The sequence below is a fragment of the Piliocolobus tephrosceles genome, chromosome 11 (assembly GCF_002776525.5).
Source record: "Piliocolobus tephrosceles isolate RC106 chromosome 11, ASM277652v3, whole genome shotgun sequence".
Lineage (NCBI taxonomy): Eukaryota > Metazoa > Chordata > Mammalia > Primates > Cercopithecidae > Piliocolobus > Piliocolobus tephrosceles.
Window position 1 is genome coordinate 23,476,690 of NC_045444.1, and position 23,702 is coordinate 23,500,391.

Here is a 23,702-nt window from a genome sequence, read left to right on the forward strand (position 1 = left end):
TTTAGTCTTGGGAGAGTGTAAGTGTCCAGGAAATTATCCATTTCTTCCAGATTTTCTAGTTGATTTGCATAGAGGTGTTTATAGTATTCTCTGATGGTAGTTTGTATTTCTGTGAGGTCGGTGGTGATATCCCCTTTATCATTTTTCATTGCGTCTATTTGATTCCTCTCTCTTTTCTTCTTTATTAGTCTTGCTCGTGGTCTGTCAATTTTGTTGACCTTCTCAAAAAAGCAACTCCTGGATTCATTGATTTTTTGGAGGGATTTTTGTGTCTCTATCTCCTTCAGTTCTGCTCTGATCTTAGTTATTTCTTGCCTTCTGCTAGCTTTTGAGTGTGTTTGCTCTTGCCTCTCTAGTTCTTTTAATTGTGATGTTAGAGTGTCAATTTTAGATCTTTCCTGCTTTCTCTTGTGGGCATTTAGTGCTATAAATTTCCCTCTACACACTGCTTTGAATGTGTCCCAGAGATTCTGGTATGTTGTATCTTTGTTCTCATTGGTTTCAAAGAACATCTTTATTTCTGCTTTCATTTCGTTATGTACCCAGTAGTCATTCAGGAGCAGGTTGTTCAGTTTCCATGTAGTTGAGCGGTTTTGATTGAGTTTCTTAGTCCTGAGTTCTAGTTTGATTGCACTGTGGTCTGAGAGACAGTTTGTTATAATTTCTGTTCTTTTACATTTGCTGAGGAGTGCTTTACTTCCAATTATGTGGTCAATTTTGGAAAAAGTGCAATGTGGTGCTGAGAAGAATGTATATTCTGTTGATTTGGGGTGGAGAGTTCTATAGATGTCCATTAGGTCTGCTTGGTGCAGAGATGAGTTCAATTCCTGGATATGCTTGTTAACTTTCTGCCTCGTTGATCTGTCTAATGTTGACAGTGGAGTGTTGAAGTCTCCCATTATTATTGTATGGGAGTCTAAGTCTCTTTGTAAGTCTCTAAGGACTTGCTTTATGAATCTGGGTGCTCCTGTATTGGGTGCATATATATTTAGGATAGTTAGCTCTTCCTGTTGAATTGATCCCTTTACCATTATGTAATGGCCTTCTTTGTCTCTTTTGATCTTTGATGGTTTAAAGTCTGTTTTATCAGAGACTAGGATTGCAACCCCTGCTTATTTTGTTCTCCATTTGCTTGGTAGATCTTCCTCCATCCCTTTATTTTGAGCCTATGTATGTCTCTGCATGTGAGATGGGTCTCCTGAAGACAGCAGACTGATGGGTCTTGACTCTTTATCCAGTTTGCCAGCCTGTGTCTTTTAATTGGAGCATTTAGACCATTAACATTTACGGTTAATATTGTTATATGTGAACTTGCTCCTGCCATTATGATATTAACTGGTTATTTTGCTCATTAGTTGATTCAGTTTCTTCCTAGCCTCGATGGTCTTTCCATTTTGGCATGTTTTTGCAATGGCTGGTACCGGTTGTTCCTTTCCATGTTTAGGGCTTCCTTCAGGGTCTCTTGTAAGGCAGGCCTGGTGGTAACAAAATCTCTAAGCATTTGTTTATCTGTAAAGGATTTTATTTCTCCTTCACTGATGAAACTTAGTTTGGCTGGATATGAAATTCTGGGTTTAAAATTCTTTTCTTTAAGAACGTTGAATATCGGCCCCCACTCTCTTCTGGTTTGTAGAGTTTCTGCCGAGAGATCTGCTGTCAGTCTGATGGGCTTCCCTTTGTGGGTAACCCGACCTTTCTCTCTGGCTGCCCTTAAGATTTTTTCCTTCATTTCAACTTTGGTGAATCTGGCAGTTATGTGTCTTGGAGTTGCTCTTCTGGAGGAGTATCTTTGTGGCGTTCTCTGTATTTCCTGAATTTGAATGTTGGCCTGCCCTACTAGGTTGGGGAAGTTCTCCTGGATGATATCCTGAAGAGTGTTTTCCAACTTGGTTCCATTTTCCCCCTCACTTTCAGGCACCCCAATCAGACGTAGATTTGGTCTTTTTACATAATCCCATACTTCTTGCAGGCTTTGTTCATTTCTTTTTCTTCTTTTTTCTTTTGGTTTCTCTTCTCACTTCATTTCATTCATTTGATCCTCCATCGCTGATACTCTTTCTTCCAGTTGATCAAGTCGGTTACTGAAGCTTGTGCATTTGTCACATATTTCTCGTGTCATGGTTTTCATCTCTGTCATTTCGTTTATGACCTTCTCTGCATTAATTATTCTAGCTGTCAATTCTTCCACTCTTTTTTCAAGATTTTTAGTTTCTTTGCACTGGGTACATAATTCCTCCTTTAGCTCTGAGAAGTTTGATGGACTGAAGCCTTCTTCTCTCATTTCGTCAAAGTCATTCTCTGACCAGCTTTGATCCGTTGCTTGTGATGAGCTGCGCTCCTTTGCAGGGGGAGATGCGCTCTTATTTTTTGAATTTCCAGCTTTTCTGCCCTGCTTCTGCCCCATCTTTGTGGTTTTATCTGCCTCTGGTCTTTGATGATGGTTTTTTGGTATAGGTGTTCTTCCTGTTTGATAGTTTTCCTTCTAATAGTCAGGACCTTCAGCTGTAGGTCTGTTGGAGATTGCTTGAGGTCCACTCCAGACCCTGTTTGCCTGGGTATCAGCAGCAGAGGTTGCAGAAGATAGAATATTGCTGAACAGCGAGTGTACCTGTCTGATTCTTTCTTTGGAAGGTTCCTCTCAGGGGTGTACTCCACCCTGTGAGGTGTGGCGTGTCAGACTGCCCCTAGTGGGGGATGCTCCCAGTTAGGCTACTCAAGGTCAGGGACCCAGTTGAGCAGGCAGTCTGTCCCTTCTCAGATCTCAACCTCCATGTTGGGAGACCCACTGCTCTCTTCAAAGCTGTCAGACAGAGTCGTTCATGTCTGCACAGGCCTCTGCTGCTTCCCCTGTTATTTTTTTGCTGTGCCCTGTCCCCAGAGGCGGAGTCTACAGATACAGGCAGGTTTCCTTGAGGTGCTGTGAGCTCCACCCAGTTCGAGCTTCCCAGCGTCTTTGTTTACCTACTTAAGCCTCTGCAATGGCGGGCTCCCCTCCCCTAGCCTCTCTGCTGCCTTGCGGTTAGATCACCACAGACTGCTGTGTTGGCAAGGAGGGAGGCTCCGTGGGCGTGGACCCTCCCGGCCAGGTGTCGGGTATATTCTCCTGGTGTGCCCGTTTGCTTACAGCACAGTATTGGGGTGGGAGTTACCTGATTTTCCAGGTGTTGTGTATCTCAGTTCCCCTGGCTAGGAAAAGGGATTCCCTTCCCCCTTGTGCTTCTCAGGTGAGGCGATGCCTCGCCCTGCTTCAGCTCTCGCTGGTCGGGCTGCAGCAGCTGCTGACCAGCACTGATTGTCCGGCACTCCCTAGTGAGATGACCCCAGTACCTCAGTTGAAAATGCAGAAATCACCGGTCTTCTGTGTCGCTCACGCTGGAAGTTGGAGACTGGAGCTATTCCTATTTGGCCATCTTGCTCCGCCCCCTTAATGTCACTTCTTAATAGGGCTTTTGTTAACCTGAACAGCTGTTGTTGTGTTTGTAGCTAAAGGCCTTAGGAAGTCAAAACTAAGTAGTCCTCAATCATCAGAGTTATGACCAAGCAATGACCATGAGAGGTCACATGTGGGAAGAGACTGACTATAAACTGAGCATGTATTGTCCTATTCTCCTTAAATGCCATTTTCTGGATCTCAAGTTTAAGATTCCTAGAAAGTTTTGCGATGTACAATGAAAGTAGATTGTTGCCTTCCACATTTTTTTCACTTACCCCTGAATTTGTTGAGAATTTCTGAATTATTTGACTCAAGTCTAGTTTACTTTCTGCCATTATTTTGAAACATTAGTTTGGCTTGTGTTCTCTCTGAAAGCATTTGTAGAGCACTTCATACCTGATACTGGAACATATTCATAACATTGTGGGTTGTGGGTCCTGTTCTGAAGGATTCATTTAGAAAGGACAAATGGCCACTGTTTTTTTTTTTTTTTTTTTTACTTTGAATCTCTTATTCTGATGGCTCATGGTTCTATAGGGTATAATAACCTCTCATATGCTTGCAGTGATTAATGATCAAACCAGCTCAGTTATTCAATCCAGCATTTAAGTATCTTTAGTTATTTTTAACAAACTTATTGGAACAAAGTCTTTGCTAGTATATCATATAAATGAAGAAAAGCAGTAATTTAGATCAGTAAAGACAAGTGTGTTTCATCTGTGTTGCCAACTCCAGTCAATTGATGGGTAGTGTCTGGAGGATTCTCATGCTGCTTCTGGGCTCTGTGGGAAAGACCACTAAGATTATCAGCTATGAGTGGTAGAGTTTTAGATGTGTAGGAGTTAGCCAGTTGAAGTGAATAAGTGAGGGAGAGCTTTTTAGGCAAAGGAGAAAGCATGGGAGAGGATGGTACATAAAGGAAAGAGGGTAGAATGCAAGCATTTCAGGGCTTCTGGAGCCACAAATTTCAGAATATAAAACTGTGAAAGATGAGAATAAGGGCCAGGCAGATAGTCTATGTTTACTGGAGCAGCTTGACCTTCATGCATTTTATAGTCACTAGAAGATTTTAAGCAGGGAAGTGATGGGTTTGCTTAGCAGGGTTTAAAATGGTTGTCATGGTAAGGGCTTTGAGGAATACAAGACCAGAGGTAGGCTGACCTTTTAGAATATTATTGCAGTATTCCAAAGATGAATAATCTTGGCCTGCATAAGGGCATTGCCAGTAGGGACAGAAGAGACAAAGTAAACTTCTTGATGGCCAGGAAAGGGAGATAAAGGAAGAAGAAACTTTGCGTGATGATGGATAGCAAACAGCATGGGTGAATGTTTCAAGAAAAGATAATACTTAAAACTAAATGAACTAAATGTTAAATGGTTAAACAAGACTATAATATGACAGATCTCAACTACTGACCCCCCCTTTTCTTTTTATAGACAAGAGGATTATATAAATCTTTTGGTTGGCAAGGCAAGATTACTCACGCCTGTAATCCCAGCACTTTGGGAGGCCAACGTAGGCAGATCACCAGAGGTCAAATGTTCGAGACCAGCCTGGCCATTATGGTGAAACCCTGTCTCTACTAAAAATATGAAAAGTAGCCTGGCATGGTGGTACATGTCTGTAATCCCAGCTACTTGGGAGGCTGAGGCAGGAGAATCACTTGAAGGTGGGAGGCAGAGATTGTAGTGAGACGAGATCGCACCACTGCACTCCAGCCTGGGCAACAGGGCAAGGCTGTCTCAAAAAAATAAAAATAAATATTTTTGTCCTTGTTGTTTTGTTTTAAAGAAAGGTTTTTTAAAGAGAAGTTTAGGGTTTGCAGATAAATTGACAGCAAGGTACAGAGATTTCCCATACAACCTCTGCTCTCAAGCATGGATAGTCTCCCCATTATATATATATTCCCTCCCAGAATTACAGTCTGCTATGATTGATAAACATTCATTGACACATAATTACTAGAAGCTCATAGTTTACTTTAGGGTTTACTTTTGGTGTTGTATTCCATGGGTTTCAACAAATGTATAAATGGCATGTATCCACCATTATAATATTATACAGAGTAGTTTTACTGCCCCCAGAATCATCTATGCTCCATCCCTTCACCTCCACCCCTCAGCCCCTGGTGACCACTGATCTTTTCACTGTTTCTATAATGTTGTCTTTTCCATAATGTCATCTAGTTGAAATCATATAGCATGTAAGCTTTTCAGATTGGTTCTCTACAGTTAATAATATGCACTTAAGTTTCTTCCATGTCTTTTCATGGCTTAGTAACTCATTTCTTTCTTGCGCTGAATGATATTCTATTTTCTGCATGTACTACAGATTTTTTGTTTGTTTGTTCTTTTACTTATCAGTTTATATGCTGAACAATACATCTTGGTTACTTCCAAGCTTTGGCAATTATGAATAAAGCTAATAAACATCTATGTGCAGATTTTTGTGTAACTATAAGTTTTCAACTCCTTTGGGTAGTAACCAAGGAACTTGATTACTGAATCCTATGGTAAGATTATGCTTAGTTTTTTAGGAAACTACCAAACTGTATTCCAAAGTGGCTCCAGATTTACCTTTCCCACCAGCAGCAAATGAGAGTTCCTGTTACTCCACGTCTTTCCCAGCATTTGTTGTCATTAGTGCTCTGGATTTTGGCCCTTCCAGGTGTGTAATGGTATTTCATTAATGTTTTAATTTGTATTTCATTGATGGCGTATGATACAAAATATCTTTTTATATATTTATTTGTCATCTATATATCTTCTTTGGTGAGGTGTTTAGGTCTTTGACACAATTGTTAATTGTGCTGGTTGTTCTCTTATTGTTGAGATTTAAGAGTTCTTTGTACACTTTGGATAATAGTCCTTTTTCAGATGTGCTCTTTTCAATTATTTTCTTTCATGCTTGTCATCTCATTCTCTTGACATTTTCTTTTGTAGAGCAGAAGTTTTTAATTTTAATAAAGTTCAGCTTATTAATTACTTATTTCATAGATGATGCCTTTGGTTTCTATCTAAAAAGTCATCGCCATACCCAAGGACATCTAGGTTTTCCTCTATGCTATATTTTAGGAATTTTACAGTTTTATATTTTGCACATAGTGCTATGATTCATTTTGAGTTAATTTTTGTGAAGGATGTAAGGTCCGTGTCTAGATTCATTTTTTTGCAGGTGGGTATCCAGTTGTTGCAGCACCATTTGTTGAAAAGACTATCTTTGCTCCATTGTATTGCCTTTGCTCCTTTGTCAAAGATCAGTTGACTATATTTATGTGGGTCTATTTCTGGTCTCTCTATTCTGTTCCACTGATCTATTTGTCTATTCTTTTGCCAATACCAGGCTGTTTTGATTAATATGGCTTTATAGTAAGTCTTGAAGTCAGGTAGTGTCAGTTCTCCAACTTTGTTCTTCTCTTTCAATATTATGTTGGAGATTATGGGTATAAATTAGTTTTTAAAAATTCATGTCTCCTATTTCTGAGGGATACTGAAAAGCAAATCATATAGAATACAATGTCAAGGAATATTTTATTTTATGATTTTATATCTTATGGATATTTATATATACACACATATATTTATGTGTACATACATATGTATATATTCTGAGGGAAAAACTCAAGCTTTTTCCTCTGCTCTCTCACCACAACAATCAACACTGAAGACTTCTGTGACCAAATGCATGAGTTTTTTTAATCCCAACACCAAGCAGCAGATAACATTAGGTATCTTCCAATTCAATTCAATTCTGATGCTGTCTTCCTGAAAATAATGTCAGATCCCACAGGTTGAGGGCCCAGTTCCACAAAGACTGTCCCCTTTTCAGACACCAGTTGCAAGTTTGGGGCTCCAGAACTTCTGAGCAGCCAGCTTCAAGTTGAGGTTTCCACAACCCCTCTTTGGGTTTGATTAATTTACTAAAGTGGCTCACAGAACTCAGGGAAACTGGCTTACATTTGCTGGTTTATTATATAGGATGTTACAAAGGCTACAGATGAAGAGATGCATAGGGTAAGGTATGAGAGAAGGTACACAGAGCTTTCATGCTCTGCCTGGATATGCCACCCCTCAGGAGCCTACACGTGTTCATTATCTGGAAGCTCTTCAAAACCTGTTCTCTTGGGCCTTTTAGGAAAACTTCATTGGATAGGCATGACTGAAGCATGGACAACCATGTAGTAATGTGATTGGACAAAAAGGTTGTAATCTAATGCTGATAGACTGAGTGGGGAAACCCAGTGAGGCCTATCTGTTCAGATTCTTCTTGACCTCTCTGTGCAGCATTAATTCCTCTAGAATATGGGACAGGACCTCCTCTGAAACAAGGTCTTATGACCCTCAATCAGAAAGGTGGAAAAATGTTTTAGTCCTGTCTTATGTAGGTGAAAGGTTTTCTGAGGTCTGCTCCTGAAGCCAAAAGCACCATAACATTATAATAAAAGACTATTAGTAAGGGCTATGGGAATCATAAGCCACTAGCCATAGATAAAACTAATATATATAGATATAAAATAATATCACACATATTGATATATGCATATACATGCATTTCTATAAAGACACATATATGTATGTAAATAGATAGAAGTAGACATTTATATAGCTAGCTATAGATATAGATGATTGTATTATTTCTTACATATATCACAGTAAGAAATACTAATACTTATTATAAAAATAACACAGGGCGGGGCCAAGATGGCCAACTAGAAACAGCAGCCTTTGGAGGCTCCCATTGAAAAAAACCATAATAAGCTTGTGAATACTTCACCAGCAACCGAGGCATCCAGATTCTCTCATCAGAAAGGACTAGGAGGCTGGCGTGAACCACGAAGAGAAAGAAGAACAGTGTGATGTGGAGGCCCACAGGAGAGCCCCATGGGATGGGGGAGTCCCCTCCCACCAGCCAAGAGAGGCAATGGGTGAGCGTGCTTTTTCCACAGAACTATGCAACCCACAGATTGGAAGATCCCACTCGTGAACTCACAACACCAGGGACTAGCGTCCCAACCCAAGAATGCACAGACTCGTAGCCTCACAGTTGGAAGGAATCTGCTTAAGCCTACCGAACTACTAAGGGGAGGGGCGACCAGCACTGGCTGTGGCTGCCTGCTGTCAAAGCTGTTTGAGCTCCCTGGGGGAGGAGCAGCAGACGGCACTGGGATTCCCATCTGCCTAACACAAAGCTCCCTGGGCAGAGGAAGGGTGGCATCCATCTCTATAGCCCCAGGCTGTGCTTTTCCCCTTCTGGAGAAAGGGAGGCTGGACAGCTTGGTCCCAAGACTTGTCCCTCCCAGTCCAACACACTGGGTGAGTCTTCCCCACCTGAACTCCAGTAATGCCAGCCAGAGGCTCAGGGACAGAACCCGGATCTCCCGGGGCCTGAGTCCCTATGGGGAGGGATGGCTGCAGTCTCTGTGGACCAGCAGACTTAGCCTTTCCTCTTGGTAGTTCTGAGGAATCCAGGCAGCCCAGACAGGTGGGTTCCCCCCAAGTGAGGCACTGTGTTCAACAGGTCCTGTTCCCCATGCCACCCAACTGGGTGAGACTCTTCAATAGAGGTTGTCAGACACCCTATACAGGAGTGTTCCTACGGGCATCAGGCTGGTGCCTCTCAAGGTCAGAAGTCCCAGAAGAAGAAGCAGGCACTCAACTTTGCTGTTCTCCAGCCTCTTTGAGTAGCATCTCCAGGCCCAAGAGCGAATCAGATAAATAGGTCCTGAAGTGAACCCCCAGCAAATGGCAGCAGCCCTACAGAAGAGGGACCTAAACATTGAAAGAAAAACAAACAAGCAGAAAGCAACAACAGCGTCAACAACAAGTCTCCACAAAAACCCCGTCGAAGTGTTAGCAGCCTCAAAGACCAAAACTAGACAAACTCAAGAAGTTGAGAAAATATCAGTGAAACAATGCTAAAAACCCAAAAGGTCAGACTCTCTTTACTCCTCCAAATGATTTCAGTGTTTCTCCATCAAGGTCACAGAACTGGAGGGAGGATCAGATGGACAAATTGACAGAAGTAGGTTTCAAAAGATGAGTAATAAAAAACTACACAGATCTAAAGGAACATGTTCTAACCCAATGCAAAGAAGCTAAGAACCTTGATAAAATGTTAGAGGAATTGCTAACTAGAATAACCAGTTTAGAGAGGAGCATAAACAATGTGAGGGAGCTGAAAAACACAGCCCAAGAACTTCCTGAAGTGTACACATGTATCAATCGCTGAATCAACCAAGTGGAAGAAAGGATGTCAGAGTCTGAAGACCACCTTCCTGGAATAAGGCATGCAGATAAGATTAGAGAAAAAAGAATGAAAAGGAATGAACAAAGCTTCCAAGAAATATGGGACTTCATAAGAAGACCAAACCTACAATTGATTGGAGTACAAGAAGCAGATCGAGAGAATGGAAACAAGCTGGAAAACACATTTCAGGATATTATCCAGGAGAATTTCCTCAACCTAGCAAGACTACCAACATTCACACTCAGGAAATACAGGCAACATCATTAAGATATCCACAAGAAAATCATAATAAGATACTCCCCAAGGCACATAATTATCAGATTGAAGATTAAAATGAAGGAAAATTGTTAAGGGCAGCCAGAGAGAAAGGCCAGGTCACTTACAAAGGGAAACCCATCAGACTAACAGCAGACCTCTCAGCAGAAACTCTACATGTCAGAAAAGATTGGGGGCCAATATTCAACATTCTTAAAGAAAAAAAATTCAACCTAGAATTTCATATCCCGCCAAACTCGCTTCATAAGTGAAGGAGAAATAAAATCCTTTCCAGACAAGCAAATGCTGAGGAATTTTGTTGTCACCAAGCCTGCCCTGCAAGAGCTCCTGAAGGAAGCACTAAACATGGAAAGGAAAAGCCAGTAGCAGCCATTGCAAAAACACATCAAAATGTAAAGACCAATGGCACTATGAAGAAACTGCAACAACTAGTGTACAAAATAACCAAAGAGCAGCATGATGATAGGGTCAAATTCACACATTATGATACTAACCTTAAATGTAAATGAGCTAAATGTCCCAATCAAAAGACACAGACTGGCAAATTGAATAAAGAGTCAAGACCCATCAGTGTACTGTATTCAGGAGACCCATCTCATGTGCAAAGATACACATAGGCTCAAAATAAAGGGATGGAGGAAAATTTACCAAGCAAATGGAAAGCAAAAAATAAGCAGGGGTTGCAATCCTAGTCTCTGACAAAACAGACTTTAAACCAACAAAGATAAAAAAAGACAAGGGCATTACATAATGGCAAAGGGAACAATTCAACAAGAAGAGCTAACTATTCTAAATATATATGCACCCAATACAAGAGCACCCAGATTCATAAAACAAGTTTTTAGAGACCTACAAAGAGAGGTATACTCCCAGTCAATAATAGTGGAAGACTTTAACACCCCACTGTCAGTGGGTGTTATCAGTAGATCAATGAGACAGAAAATTAATAAAAATATTCAGGACCTAAACTCAGCTCTGGATCAAGTGGACTAGTAGACATCTGCAAAATCAACAGAATATACATTCTTTGCAATGCCACTTGGCACTTATTCTAAAATCGACCACATAATTGGAAATAAAGCACTCCTTAGCAAATGCAAAATAACTGGAATCATAACAGCCTCTCAGACCACAGTGCAATCAAATTAGAACTCAGGATTAAGAAACTCACTCAAAACCACACAATTACATGGAAATCAAACAACCTGCTCCTGAATAACTCCTGGGTGAATAATGAAATTAAAGCAGAAATCAAGAAGTTCTTTGAAACCAACAAGAACAAAGAGACAACGTACCAGAACCTCTGGGACACAACTAAAGCAGTGTTAAATTTATAGCACTAAATTTAATAGCGTTAAATTTATAGCTGAGGGAAATTTATAGCACTAAATAGCCCTATCAGAAAGCTTGAAGATCTCAAGTTGACACCGTAACATCACAATTAAAAGAGTTACAGAGGCAAGAACAAACTAATCCAAAAGCTGGAAGAAGACTAGAAATAACTAAGATCAGAGAAGAATTACAGGAGATAGAGACCCAAAAAAAACCTCAAAAAAAAAAAAAATCAATGAGTTCAGGAGCTGGGTTTTTGAAAAAATTAACAAAACAGACAGACTGCTAGCTAGACTAATAAGAAAAGAGAGAAGAATCAAATAGACACAATAAAAAATGATAAAGGGGATATCCCTACTGACCCCACAGAAATACAAACTACCATCAGAGAATACTATAAACACCTCTACATAATAAACTAGAAACTCTAGAAGAAATGGTTAAATTCCTGGGCACTTCCCTCCCCAATTAAGACTAGACCAAGAAGAAGTGGAATCCCTGAATAGACCAATAACAAGTTCTGAAATTGAGGCAGTAATTAATAGCCTACCAACCAAAGAAAGTCCAGGACCAGATGGATTCACAGCTGAGTCCTACCAGAAATACAAAGTACCATTTCTGGTACCATTTCTTCAGATACTATTACAAGTGATTGAAAAGGAGGGATGCCTCTCTAACTCATTTTATGAAGCCAGCATCATCCTGATAACAAAATCAGGAAGAGACACAACAAAAAAAGGACACTTCAGGCCGGTATCTCTGATGAGTATCGGTGGGAAAATCCTCAATAAAATACTGGCAAACCGAATTCAGTAGCACATCAAAAAACTTACCCACCAGGATCGAGTCAGCTTCATCCCTGGGATGCAAGGCTGGTTCAACATACACAAATCAAAAAACATAATCTATCACATAAGCAGAACGAAAGACAAAAACCACATGATTATCTCAATAGATGCAGAAAAGGCCATTGATAAAATTAAACATCTTTTCTTGTTAAAAACTCTCAATAAACTAGGTATTAATGGAACATATCTCAAAATAATAAAAACTATTTATGACAAACTTACCCAACCAATATCATATTGATTGGGCAAAAGCTGGAAGTATTCCTGTTGAAAACTGGTACAAGACAAGGATATCCTCTCTCACCACTCCTATTCAACATAGTATTGGAAGTTGTTGCCAGGGCAATCAGGCAATAGAAAGAAATAAAAAGTATTCAAATAGGAAGAAAGGAAGTCAAATTGTCTCTGTTTGCAGACAACATGATTGTATATTTAGAAAACCCCATCATCTTGACCTAAAAACTTCTGAAACTGATAAGCAGCTTCAGCAAAGTCTCAGGATACAAAATCAATGTGCAAAAATCACAAGTATTCCTTTACACCAACAATAGACAAACACAGAGCCAAATCATGAATAAACTCCCAATCACAATTGCTACAAAGAGAATAAAATACCTAGGAATACAGCTAAAAGTGATGTGAAGAACCTCTTCAAGGAGAACTACAAAGCATTGTTCAAGGATGTAAGAGAGGATGCAATCAAATGGAAAAACATTCCATCCTCCTGGATAAGAAGAATCAATTTTATGAAAATGGCCATACTGCCCAAATTGATTTATAGATTCAATGCTATTCCCATCAAAATACCATTGACATTCTTCACAGAATTAGAAAAAGCTATTTTAAGTTTCATGTCTAATCAAAGAAGATCACATATAGCCAGGACAATCCTAAGCAAAAGGAGCAAAGCTGGAGGCATCATGCTACCTAATTTCAAACTATACTACAAGTCTACAGTAACCAAAACAGCATGATACTGGTACCAAAACAGACATAGAGACCAATGAAACAGTACAGAGACCTCAGAAATAACGCCACACATCTACAACCATCTGATCTTCAACAAACCTGACAAAAACAAGCAACAAGGAAAGGATCTCCTATCCAGTAAATGGTGCTGGGAAAACTAGCTAGCCATATGTAGAAATCTGAAACTGGACCCCTTCCTTACACCTTACACAAAAATTAACTCAAGATGGATTAAAAACTTAAATGTAAAACCCAAAACCATAAAAACCTAGAAGAAAACCTAGGCAATACCATTCAGGACATAGGCATGGAAAAAGACTTCATGACAAAAATGCCAAAAGCAATTGCAACAAAAGCCCAAATTTACAAATGGGATATAATTAAACTAAAAAGCTTCTGCACAACAAAAGAAATTATCATCAGAGTGAACAGGCAACCTACAGAATGGGATAAAATTTCTGCACTCTACCCATCTGACAAAAGTCTAATAGCCAGAATTAACAAGGAACTTAAATGAATTTATAAGAAAAAAAACACCCCATCAAAAAGAGGGCAAAGGATATGAACAGACAATTCTCAGAAGAAGACATTTATGTGGCCAACAAACATATGAACAAGTTAGGACCAAAAAACAAAAGCAGATGGACACTAAAACAGCAAGTATAAAATGGAAATGTCCCTGACAAACAAGTATGGTCACCCTACTTATGAGGTCAGAAATAGATTTTATGTTCTAATTGACTCTTAAGGAAATAGTTGCATTATCGCCTCTTCTTAAACTTAATCTATTTTTGCTAGGAATCCAGCACACATGGGCTTACACTCTAGAGGCTGTTATGCAAAACAACAGTTTCCGTATGTCAATTGTGATTCTAGCATTGTGTCCTCTATCAGTGCCCCAGGAAGGGGGACTGCCTGGCTGTGAACATGTCCCAGATTGTGCTAGATATATTTTGCCAACCAGGCCAACCTGAAATGTCTAGGTCCATCTTTGGAGGAGAGCTCATCAAGCCCTAAGGGAATATAATTGCATTTCAGTTATCTTTTTCAAAATGTCAAATTTGAGATCCTCAAATTTTTCATTTAAAATGTGTGGCTAGGTTAATATGAGGCAAGAATAGAAAATTTTGGTCTCTAGTCTTTTGGGGGCAAGCTAGAATCTATTTCCCATTAGCCCACAGCTACTCTTATCAGGCTTTTGTCTTAGTTATCTTTTTTCCCCTTCAAAATGGTTGCTGAACAGAAGAATATAAGGCTTTTCATGTCCGTTTAGTATTTGTTATCTTTCTACTTCTTACATGAAGTAGTTAGAAGAACAAACATTGTAGATTTAGACAAATGTGACTTAAACTTCAGGTATATCAATATCCCTTGAATGTCAACATACTCAAATCACCTAATCCAGTTGGGAGTATTAATAATATCATGGAACTTGCTGTCAGGACTAATGAGATGTTCCAGGTAAAGAGCCTAGCACAGTGTTTGGCAATTAGTAGGTGGCCAATAATAAATGGCAGCTATAGTTATCAATGAAGAAATACACAATTTTAAGTAGGTGGGCTGGCTGTGAAGAAAATGGTCACATAAGTGACTTCATACTCTATTTCAGCTTCCTTCCCACTCTCCCTCCTTCCCTCCACACACACCATGTATGCCATCTCCTATTGCCAGTGCTTGGGACTCTCATATGCTCCTGGACCACTGTCTTTTCCTAGTCTAGCATCTTCTGTTCCTGGTTTATCTTCCTCATCTCTTTCCTTCCAGACCTCCCAGTCTTATGACCTCTGCTTTTGCTTCCTGCCATGTGCAACCTTGGAAAGGTTCTGTTAATGTCATTTATGCCAAATGTTAAAGACTAACATCATTTTCCTTTGCTAATCTTGCCAGGAGGTATTTCCATTTTAATGAAGGTCAACATCATAACCTAATTGAATTAAAGTGCAAAACATAAGTTGGAGATATCAGCAATAGGGAGAGAAGAGATATTTTCAAAGAGATGTACTCAAGATAACAATAAAAATAATGAACAGCTAACATTTATTCAGTGCCAACTGTATTTTGCACTGTGCATTATATGCATTACTTCATTTAACCCTCACAACTAATAAATTAGGTACTATTATTATTTTTATTTTTCTAATTAAAAATATGAAGCTTGGAGAGGTAAAGCAAATTGCCCAAAGTCATATACACCGAGTAAGTGAAGAAGACAGGTTTAAAACTCAAATCCATCTGATTATTGTCATCTCTCTTACACTGTCCCTTACAGGCTGAATTTTCACCAGGGCAGGTATCTACTGACCCTTCTTATAATCATTCTGTAGAGCCTAGTGCAGTGCCTGAAACATAGTGTAATATGAATAATATATATGAATAATGTAATTATTGTATTATATTCATATAATAATATGAATAATATAAGTATGAATAAATATCTGCCTTGCTCACAGTCACCTCACCATAGCTTTCTGGAATCACCTCTTGCTTGGAGGCCCTGCCTTGCTCCATATTCTAAGAAATCCAGACTGCTAGTAGGTCTAAATACTCTCTTCTATTTTCTGTGTGTGTGTCTGTCATCTTGTCCCCTGTATCTGCAATCCCTCACTTCCCCACAGTTTCTGGGCTAACTGCCATTTACCCTGAGAGTGACAGAGTTCATGAGTGATCTTCCCCCATGAAGCATCATCACCCTGGCCTCATCTCTCGTCCTCTCCCCACATGTTCTCTTCCCTTTTCCTACCTTGATTCAACTGAGCCAGGGCTATTTCTGTGTCTGTGTCACAGATAATAGTGTTTATGAGGGCAGATATCTGACATGTTTTTCTTCTTTATTTTACCTGACTTATTTGTACCTTTTTTTAATTTACCTGACTTATTTGTACCCTTTTTTAATCTGACTTTTTTTTCTTGTACTCTTCTGGCCTGGCCTACTCTACCAATTCTGAGGTGCATTTTTTTTTTTTTTCATATTTTAATACCTCTGATATTGTTATGTTGTCCAGTTGATAAAATCTTGAAATTATAATTGACCGTGGCTTTTTTTCTAACTCGGTGAAACAAAAATAACTTATAATAATAAATTAATAAGTTAATTTCCTTCTACAATCAACAGCATCTTTGATTTGATGAAATATAGTGATAGATGTTAAAGATCATATGAACGAATGAATGGCACTCACAGCCCTCCTTGAGTCACATTACTATGGCTACTTAGAACCTAGCTGTTCAGCATCACAGGCCTCATGGCAGGGCAGCAGTTGAACATTATTCTTTATTAATGCTAGGCTTTCCTAGTAAAGGTAGAACAAATAATAAATCAGCTAAAATTGTTTTTAATCATTTCTTGCTGGAATGATGTGACCTGTCCCATATGTTTATCTTCCAGGTGAAATTGATCTTCAAATTATCTCCAAAGTTCAGGCTCAATACCCAGGAGTTTGTATCAACAATGAAGTTGTTGAGCCAAGTGCTGAACAAATTGCCAAATACAAAGGTACCTGTAACTCCTGGTCCTCTACCCAGATCCTATCCCAAAAGACTTAACTCAAATTGTTCCCTTGAATGATTAATAATATAGTTACTGTGATATACTTTTCACAAGCTTAGTGGGAGAAGAACTGAATTAGTTCTTGGCAGGCATGACTAAACATCTCAAAATGTGAACAGTGAATAATAAACTCCCTTTTCTATTGACACTTAATCCATTCCCCAGTTGTCATCAATGATTACCTTTTGATGTTTATGCTTAGATAGAGATTCATTCATTGATCCAGAATTATTTAAACCAACCTTAAAGAGCTTATGTTTAGTGGGTTACAGTAAAAGTTCATAAACTTTTCCTGGCAAAGACCAAATAGTAAATATTTTAGACTCAGAAGGTCAACCCAGTCTCTGTCACAACTAATCAACCTGCCATGTGCCACAAAGACACCCAAAAAAAAAGGTAAACTAAAGAGCATGGCTGTGTTGGAATACAACTTTATTTATAAACACTAAAATTTGAATTTCATATCATTTTCACATATGAAATGCCATCCTTCTTTTGTTTTTTTAAATCATTCAAAAATGTAATGACGTGAAACATGAATGGCAGTGACACAAAGTCAGGAAGTAGAACAATATAAGTTTTTAGCTTGCAGGTCATACAAAAATAAGTAGCAGGCTAGATATAGTCCCTGGACAGTGGTTTGCCTACTCCTGAATTATACAAATATAACATCTGTTTCCAATTCACTTTCCATTGATAAACTTCACCAGTTATTCTTCATTAATACTAAGACAATATAACCTATGTCTGCCCAGGGTTCTTGTAATTATCTCTTACTGACTCTTTCTTTCACCTCTAATTTCATTAAATACTAGAAAAAAAAGCAGTATGAACTCTCTGGTCTCCCAGACATAAGAAAGAAAAATGTTCTTTCTATCTGTTTGTATATAACATTGATTGCATTAAAATTCTAAATGGAAATGGGTTCCACATTTGCAATTAAAATTGATGGTGTGTCACCTCTTCTCTGTATTTTAGAGCTTGTAGCCAAGACATCAAACCTTGAGAATGTAAAGTTTGCTTGGCATAACGAGACATCATCTGAATATCAAAGAAGAATGTTGGAGAAAAAGGAGGTTCAAAAGTGGGACTTTATTCATATGATTCAGGTAAGAATATGTATTATAAAAGAAGACTTTTCAGATATATATATATATAATGAATACCTACTATTCTAACTTTTAAAAGGAAAATGAAAATCTTCTGATTTCTAATTTTACAAGTGACCATGATCTGCCCAAATAAAGGATAAAGATGTTTATAATACTAAGATTCTCTTTAACATTCAAAAAACCAGTTTTCTCTAATCAAAATACCTCTACAGTTATCCATGAAAAATGTTGGCTTAATTCTTATTTCTTTTTTTGAGATGGGAGTTTCGCTGTGTCACCCAGGCTGGAGTGTGGTGGCATGATCTTAGCTCACTGTAGCCTTAACCTCCTGAGCTTAAGCAATCCTCCCACTCCAACTTCCGGGTTAGTTGAGACCACAGGTGTGCACCACACCCAACTAATTTTTTTATTTTTTGTAGAGCTGCGGCCATACTATGTTGCCCAGACTGGTCTTAAAATCCTGGGCTCAAGTGATCTTCCCACCTCAACCTCCAACAGTGTTGGAATTACAGGTGTGAGCCACTGCACCCAGTCTTTGATTTATTTTTATATCATTGAATGTCTATATAGAGATTTGAGAATGATAACATCATAACATATTCTCTAGTGACTCTAAAGGTTTGAGTGGACCAATGTCCCAGAGTGTTTCTGTAGTGGACATATCGTTGAAGGGGCAGATTAAATGATGCCTCGGTTCAATAAATTTGTACTTCCATCACCCAGATCCAACAAACTGACTCATACATGTTATAGAAAAGGAGTGACTATTGAGTAGATAGCATGGGGCTGGATTTCCAGAGATAACTGATATTTCTGAATAGCATAAGGGATGTATGGGTTTTGGAAGTTGGTTACCATTGGGAAATGTATGTATTTTGGCAATACCACTTGATTAACAACAAAACACTGTTTTTCTTCCTGGTCTACAACAATAGTCACCCCAAAAGAATAAACTTACTACAAGTCAAAGGAAGAAATACTCCGATTTTGTCATATACAGGCAATTCTATGTCTCTGCTTCTTTAGCTGATGAAATCTTTTGCCTGTCAGGTAGTACTTATCACTGTCCAGGATGCCGAGATATTTCTCTACCAGATTTGCTTTTTTTTATATTTATTTATTTATTTATTTATTTATTTATTTATTTATTGAGACGGAGTCTCGCTCTGCCGCCCAGGCTGGAGTGCAGTGGCCAGATCTCAGCTCACTGCAAGCTCCGCCTCCTGGGTTTAGGCCATTCTACTGCCTCAGCCTCCCGAGTAGCTGGGACTACAGGCGCCCGCCACGTCGTCCGGCTAGTTTTTTGTAATTTTTAGTAGAGAGGGGGTTTCACCGTGTTAGCCAGGATGGTCTCGATCTCCTGACCTCGTGATCCGCCCGTCTCGGCCTCCCAAAGTGCTGAGATTACAGACTTGAGCCACCGCGCCAGATTTGCTTTTGTTCCCACTTCCTCACGTAACTGTTTTATAACTCTCCTCTCTCCTTACTACTCCTGCAATCTTTCCCAGACCATTCGTTCTGAACCGATGACCTCACTTCACAATGTTTAGAGAAAATAGAAACTACCAGATAGAAACTCATTTTTCACCCCCTAACTTTGCAAACATAACTGCATTTGTGCATCATCTTCTTCCATCTTATTGCAAAAACCTCCTTTTATCAAAAAACACTCCCTCTGCTTAACCCTGGATCCCATTCTTTTCTCTGTTATAAATGTTGTGATTTCGGGAATCAACTTCTCTTTCCTATTTCTCTTAAAACTTCCATGTTTGTTCCTTCTTTCTTAGGACAATTCTGTTTCCCTCTGCATCTCTATCCTGTTCTTCTCTCTCCATCTCTGTCTACGCCCCATTTTTCTGTGCAGCATCTCTGCCTCTCTATTACTCACTATAGTCCTCACACTCTCATGATACTTTTACAACCTCACTGTCAATTCAGAAAATTTCACGGTCTTTGAGAAAAATTTAAGGGATCTTCTATGGGCCACCTCTGCATTTCTAGCCAGGTCATATTGCAGATTATTAGTCATCATATTGATTTGCTATATTTGGGTACCTGCCTATGGTCCCTGTGGTGGAAAATGTGGAGTGTGGCCCCTAAGGCACCGTGAGCCATGCACAGGTCAGGTCCATTTTATTTCGTTCATTCATATGAAACAGGCATAGCTAAAGTACTTTTCTTTTGTGCAATGAATTCTCTAACATTGAATTCTTGTCCAACAAAGATGAAGATGAGATATAAGAAGTGTCTATGGGGGTGGGGACCAAAGATGCAAGCCATGGGGAACAATTTCCCATTGTCAATACCTAAGTCCAAGCTCTGTGTTGGGTGGAAAGGCCTGTACTTCACTAGAGATTGGTCCATAATTATTAAAAATGCGTGGCCTGACCCCTAAACGCCCTGTGGCCAAGCAGATAACCTCATGCTTTATTTAGTCCAACTTCCTACAGAATCTGTCATCATCAGAGCCGGTCATATTTTCTATGATTTTAAAAAAGCATCTGTGAGCATATGGAGAAGCTGGTGCAAAGGGCTTAATTGTAAAGCAACGTTCCATGAAATGGGGTCTGTTTTTATGATGCTGAAACCATTTTCTCCCAGAAGAACTGCAATTCACGAATTATAGAATAGGCATAGGATTCATGTCCCCATGTGGAATGGTGACTAAGTGTCTCCAGCTATAAATGTCTGTGCTATGGAAGCCAGAAAGAGTAAATTTAAAACCATTTGACTCTAGTCGAACAAATACCATACTTTTCCATTTCCCCAAATATTTTCTCACATTATTGTTCTATGTCTTCATGCACTGTCTTTTATTTTTAAATTTCTTAAGTGTTTTCTTGGATAAAAATTAACTCAACTAGAAAATCAAACTTTCTAGGAGTATCTAGCCCAAGCAATAAAGACTTCAACATAAAGAAGCATCTCATTTCTCTTTTTCCATTTCTAGATGCTGTATTATGTGAAAGACATCCCAGCTACCCTGAAATTCTTCCATAGTCTCTTAGGTACCAATGCTAAGATTCTCATTATTGTTGTGTCAGGTAAGTTATTTTCATTTTAAAACAGCAACAGTACATGTATGCATGGATCCCTGACTTTTAAAACCGCAATAGTACATGTATGCATGGATCCCTGTGTTTGAAAGAAGCTTATATATTTTGTCTTCATTATGAAATTCTTGCCTTGGCCTCTAATCATCACCAACTAATTTTCACAGTATTAGGGAAGTCATTCACAACAGTTCTCAATTTAGAAGGTATAGTGGAATTAAACATTTGTTTACTTCTTTCTTTTGGTAAAATATGTCTTTCTCTTCTATATAAGAATCCTTTTTATAAAGCTTAGAGTAAATTCAACTGACAAAAGATTTTAAATGAGACTAAAAATAGTAAACATTTATTTTACCTTCTTTGTGCCATTTGAATGTTTCTTTTCCCTCTGTGATGTTTACTAATAAAGGTTTAAATATTTCAGATATCATCAAATTTAATTTGACTTCATTTGTTGTGCTTTGTGTTGGTGTTTGACTTGAGTTCATTTGTTGTGCTTTGTGTTGGTGTTTTATTTTCTAAGGAGGCATATGAGCATGACCAGTTGCTGGCAGGGATCTAGTATCACACAGAGAACACAAGTAAACATGTTTAGATAATGAAACATTGACATTGTTGAGGACAGTATTTATTACTTCTTTCATTCAGCAATCTTTATGGATTGTCCACCAGTACTTATGGGTTGATTTTAGATACACAGCAGACTCTGTCTCCCTAAGGTTATACCAGACCCCATACTTGGACGCTGTATGTCAAAAAATTGATTTGTTCTTAAATATGAAGAATTGCTTTAAAGATGGCAAACATGGTTATAGCTTGTAATCCTGGGTTTGACCTTATGTGAAAGTTTGGCAATAGAGAGCTCCTGTACACAACCTCTCCCCCAAGGGAACATTTAGATACACTATTTTTATCTCTAATTAATTAAAAATACTCATTTATGTGGGAGAGGTCTCACTTCCCATTTAGAAGGGCTTATGGAAGCTGGATTAATCCTACTAACCTCTCTCTGAGCTAATAAAGTACTATGAACTGCATTTAGAATTGCAAAGCAAACTTAGTTATCAACATTGTAGGCAGCCTATTCTTGATGATATTCATCAATCACACAGAAAAAGTATTGTAGACAGAAATAACAATTCATTGAGAAGTCATATATTTTTTATCTTAAAATATGTTTCATCTCAATGGTAGGTCTAATCTCTTATTTATATTTGGTTTATTCCAACATATTTTCATAAGTTAAGTATCTGAGCACCCAGAAGTTAGCTTTCTATGAGTATATGTTACCAATAAGACAAAGCCAGCCTGAAGTTTAGAAGGGAGCATGAATAATCCACATGTAACTGAGAAGTGACTAATTGTCCTTATGGCTACAGTATTCTGCTGACTGTATCATGAATGAATTAATTGATGATTATTGGCATCAAGAAGCTTGAAGACCAAAATAAACTCAATGAAATGTGTTGTATGTTAATACATGGAGCAAGAATACTGAGGCACTTCTAGCTATGTGAATTTGGTCTCTGCATCTCGGTTTATTCAAGGGCTATTTCTGGATAACCATATCTGCATTATATTACATCTTTTCATATATGTGGTTCATAAGTACCATCTGTAAATAAACATTCATCATTTAAAAAATCAAAAGAAAGGGAATAAAGACTCAAAAATCAGTTAGCTTTTTTTGAAAAGTATTTTGAGTCAAAAATTATTTAATCAATGTATTTGATGATGGAAATGTTTTATTCACTTTCTCAATATGCAGTTAACAATTCTTCGTTACTGCTTATAGCACAGGAGACAGCTGTTCCAAAGAGGAAAACATTGTTAATAGACATAAGAATGCAACGAATAACATTTGACAGATTATTAAAGAGATTTTGATGATCTCCTTCCTTTACCATATGCACTTCTTAGAAGAGATTTACACAGCTATAGCCATCCATTTTTTCCTAAAAGGAAAACCACTTAGCAAAAGTAGAAGAAAGATTTAGATATTTTATTTGAGGTTTTCTGCTTCTCTTTCTCCTAAGGCTAAGAATGTCTTGGCTTTTTTTGCCTCTATTTGTCAGAATGCTAAGTAAATAAATTAATTAAATATAAGTTAATTTTTTAAAAACCCACTTTTCACATTAATGATTACTTTGCAGTGAAAAATAATTCTACCTGAAAAGAGAAATATAATTGTGAAATATGTCGATCATTGTCATCAATTTAAAAAATTGAGTTTAATGAGATAACAGAGCCTCTCTTCAACCACTGAAATGCTGATTTTCTTGTAATGTCTTGTTTGCCGGCAAACTCTTATTTAGGAAGACAATTCACTGTCTTTGGAATAAAAGATTTTGTAATAAATACTCACAACCCTCATTTATTTTCATTGAATGGAAGTTTTATTCTTTCTACTTCATTCCAATTCCACCTTCTCCTAGAGCATATCCTACAGTTACCTCTCCCTCTTCTGAAATATAAGTAGAACATCAATTATCCTAGGCTATTTATTATTTAGCCTATTCTTTGTCTTGGTTCATCTCCTGGGTTGAATTAAATCTGGGAACTTTAGCTTAATCCATGCATGAGAGTCAAGGGTCTTTGAGCATTCTATAATCATATGCAGAACTGTGTGGGTATGTATTGTTTGTGTATTTTTCTGGAGAGTCAGTTACTCTCACTAAATCATAAAGGGGACTTGGGAACCAAAAGTAGCTCAAGACATTTATTCCTAGAAACACAAAGAAAGTATAAGTTGTCTCTTATATTGCTTTTGCCAAATCCACTTTAACACTTCAGTAATGTTAACTAATGTGTCATGGTTCTAAGGGCCTTTACTTTATTAGCTCAGTGAATCCTTGTAGCAGTCTATGAATGGATTATATTATCAC

General features: G+C 38.3%; 1 protein-coding gene across 4 annotated transcripts in view; it reads left to right on the plus strand.

The window, feature by feature from the left end:
• Positions 1–23,702, plus strand: part of HNMT (histamine N-methyltransferase) — a 55,549-nt gene that overhangs the window by 27,174 nt on the left and 4,673 nt on the right. Inside the window, exons 3-6 of one of the 4 annotated variants that reach the window (XM_023194863.3) lie at positions 5,963–6,101; positions 16,491–16,598; positions 17,631–17,761; positions 20,715–20,808. In XM_023194863.3, the coding sequence (XP_023050631.1) occupies positions 6,029–6,101; positions 16,491–16,598; positions 17,631–17,761; positions 20,715–20,808 (406 nt within the window). In that variant the 5' untranslated portion in view covers positions 5,963–6,028. Of the gene's footprint in view, positions 1–5,962; positions 6,102–16,490; positions 16,599–17,630; positions 17,762–17,840; positions 18,321–20,714; positions 20,809–23,702 lie in introns of those variants that run through there. The other 3 variants (XM_023194864.3, XM_023194862.2, XM_026453869.1) reach the window with 3 other exon arrangements.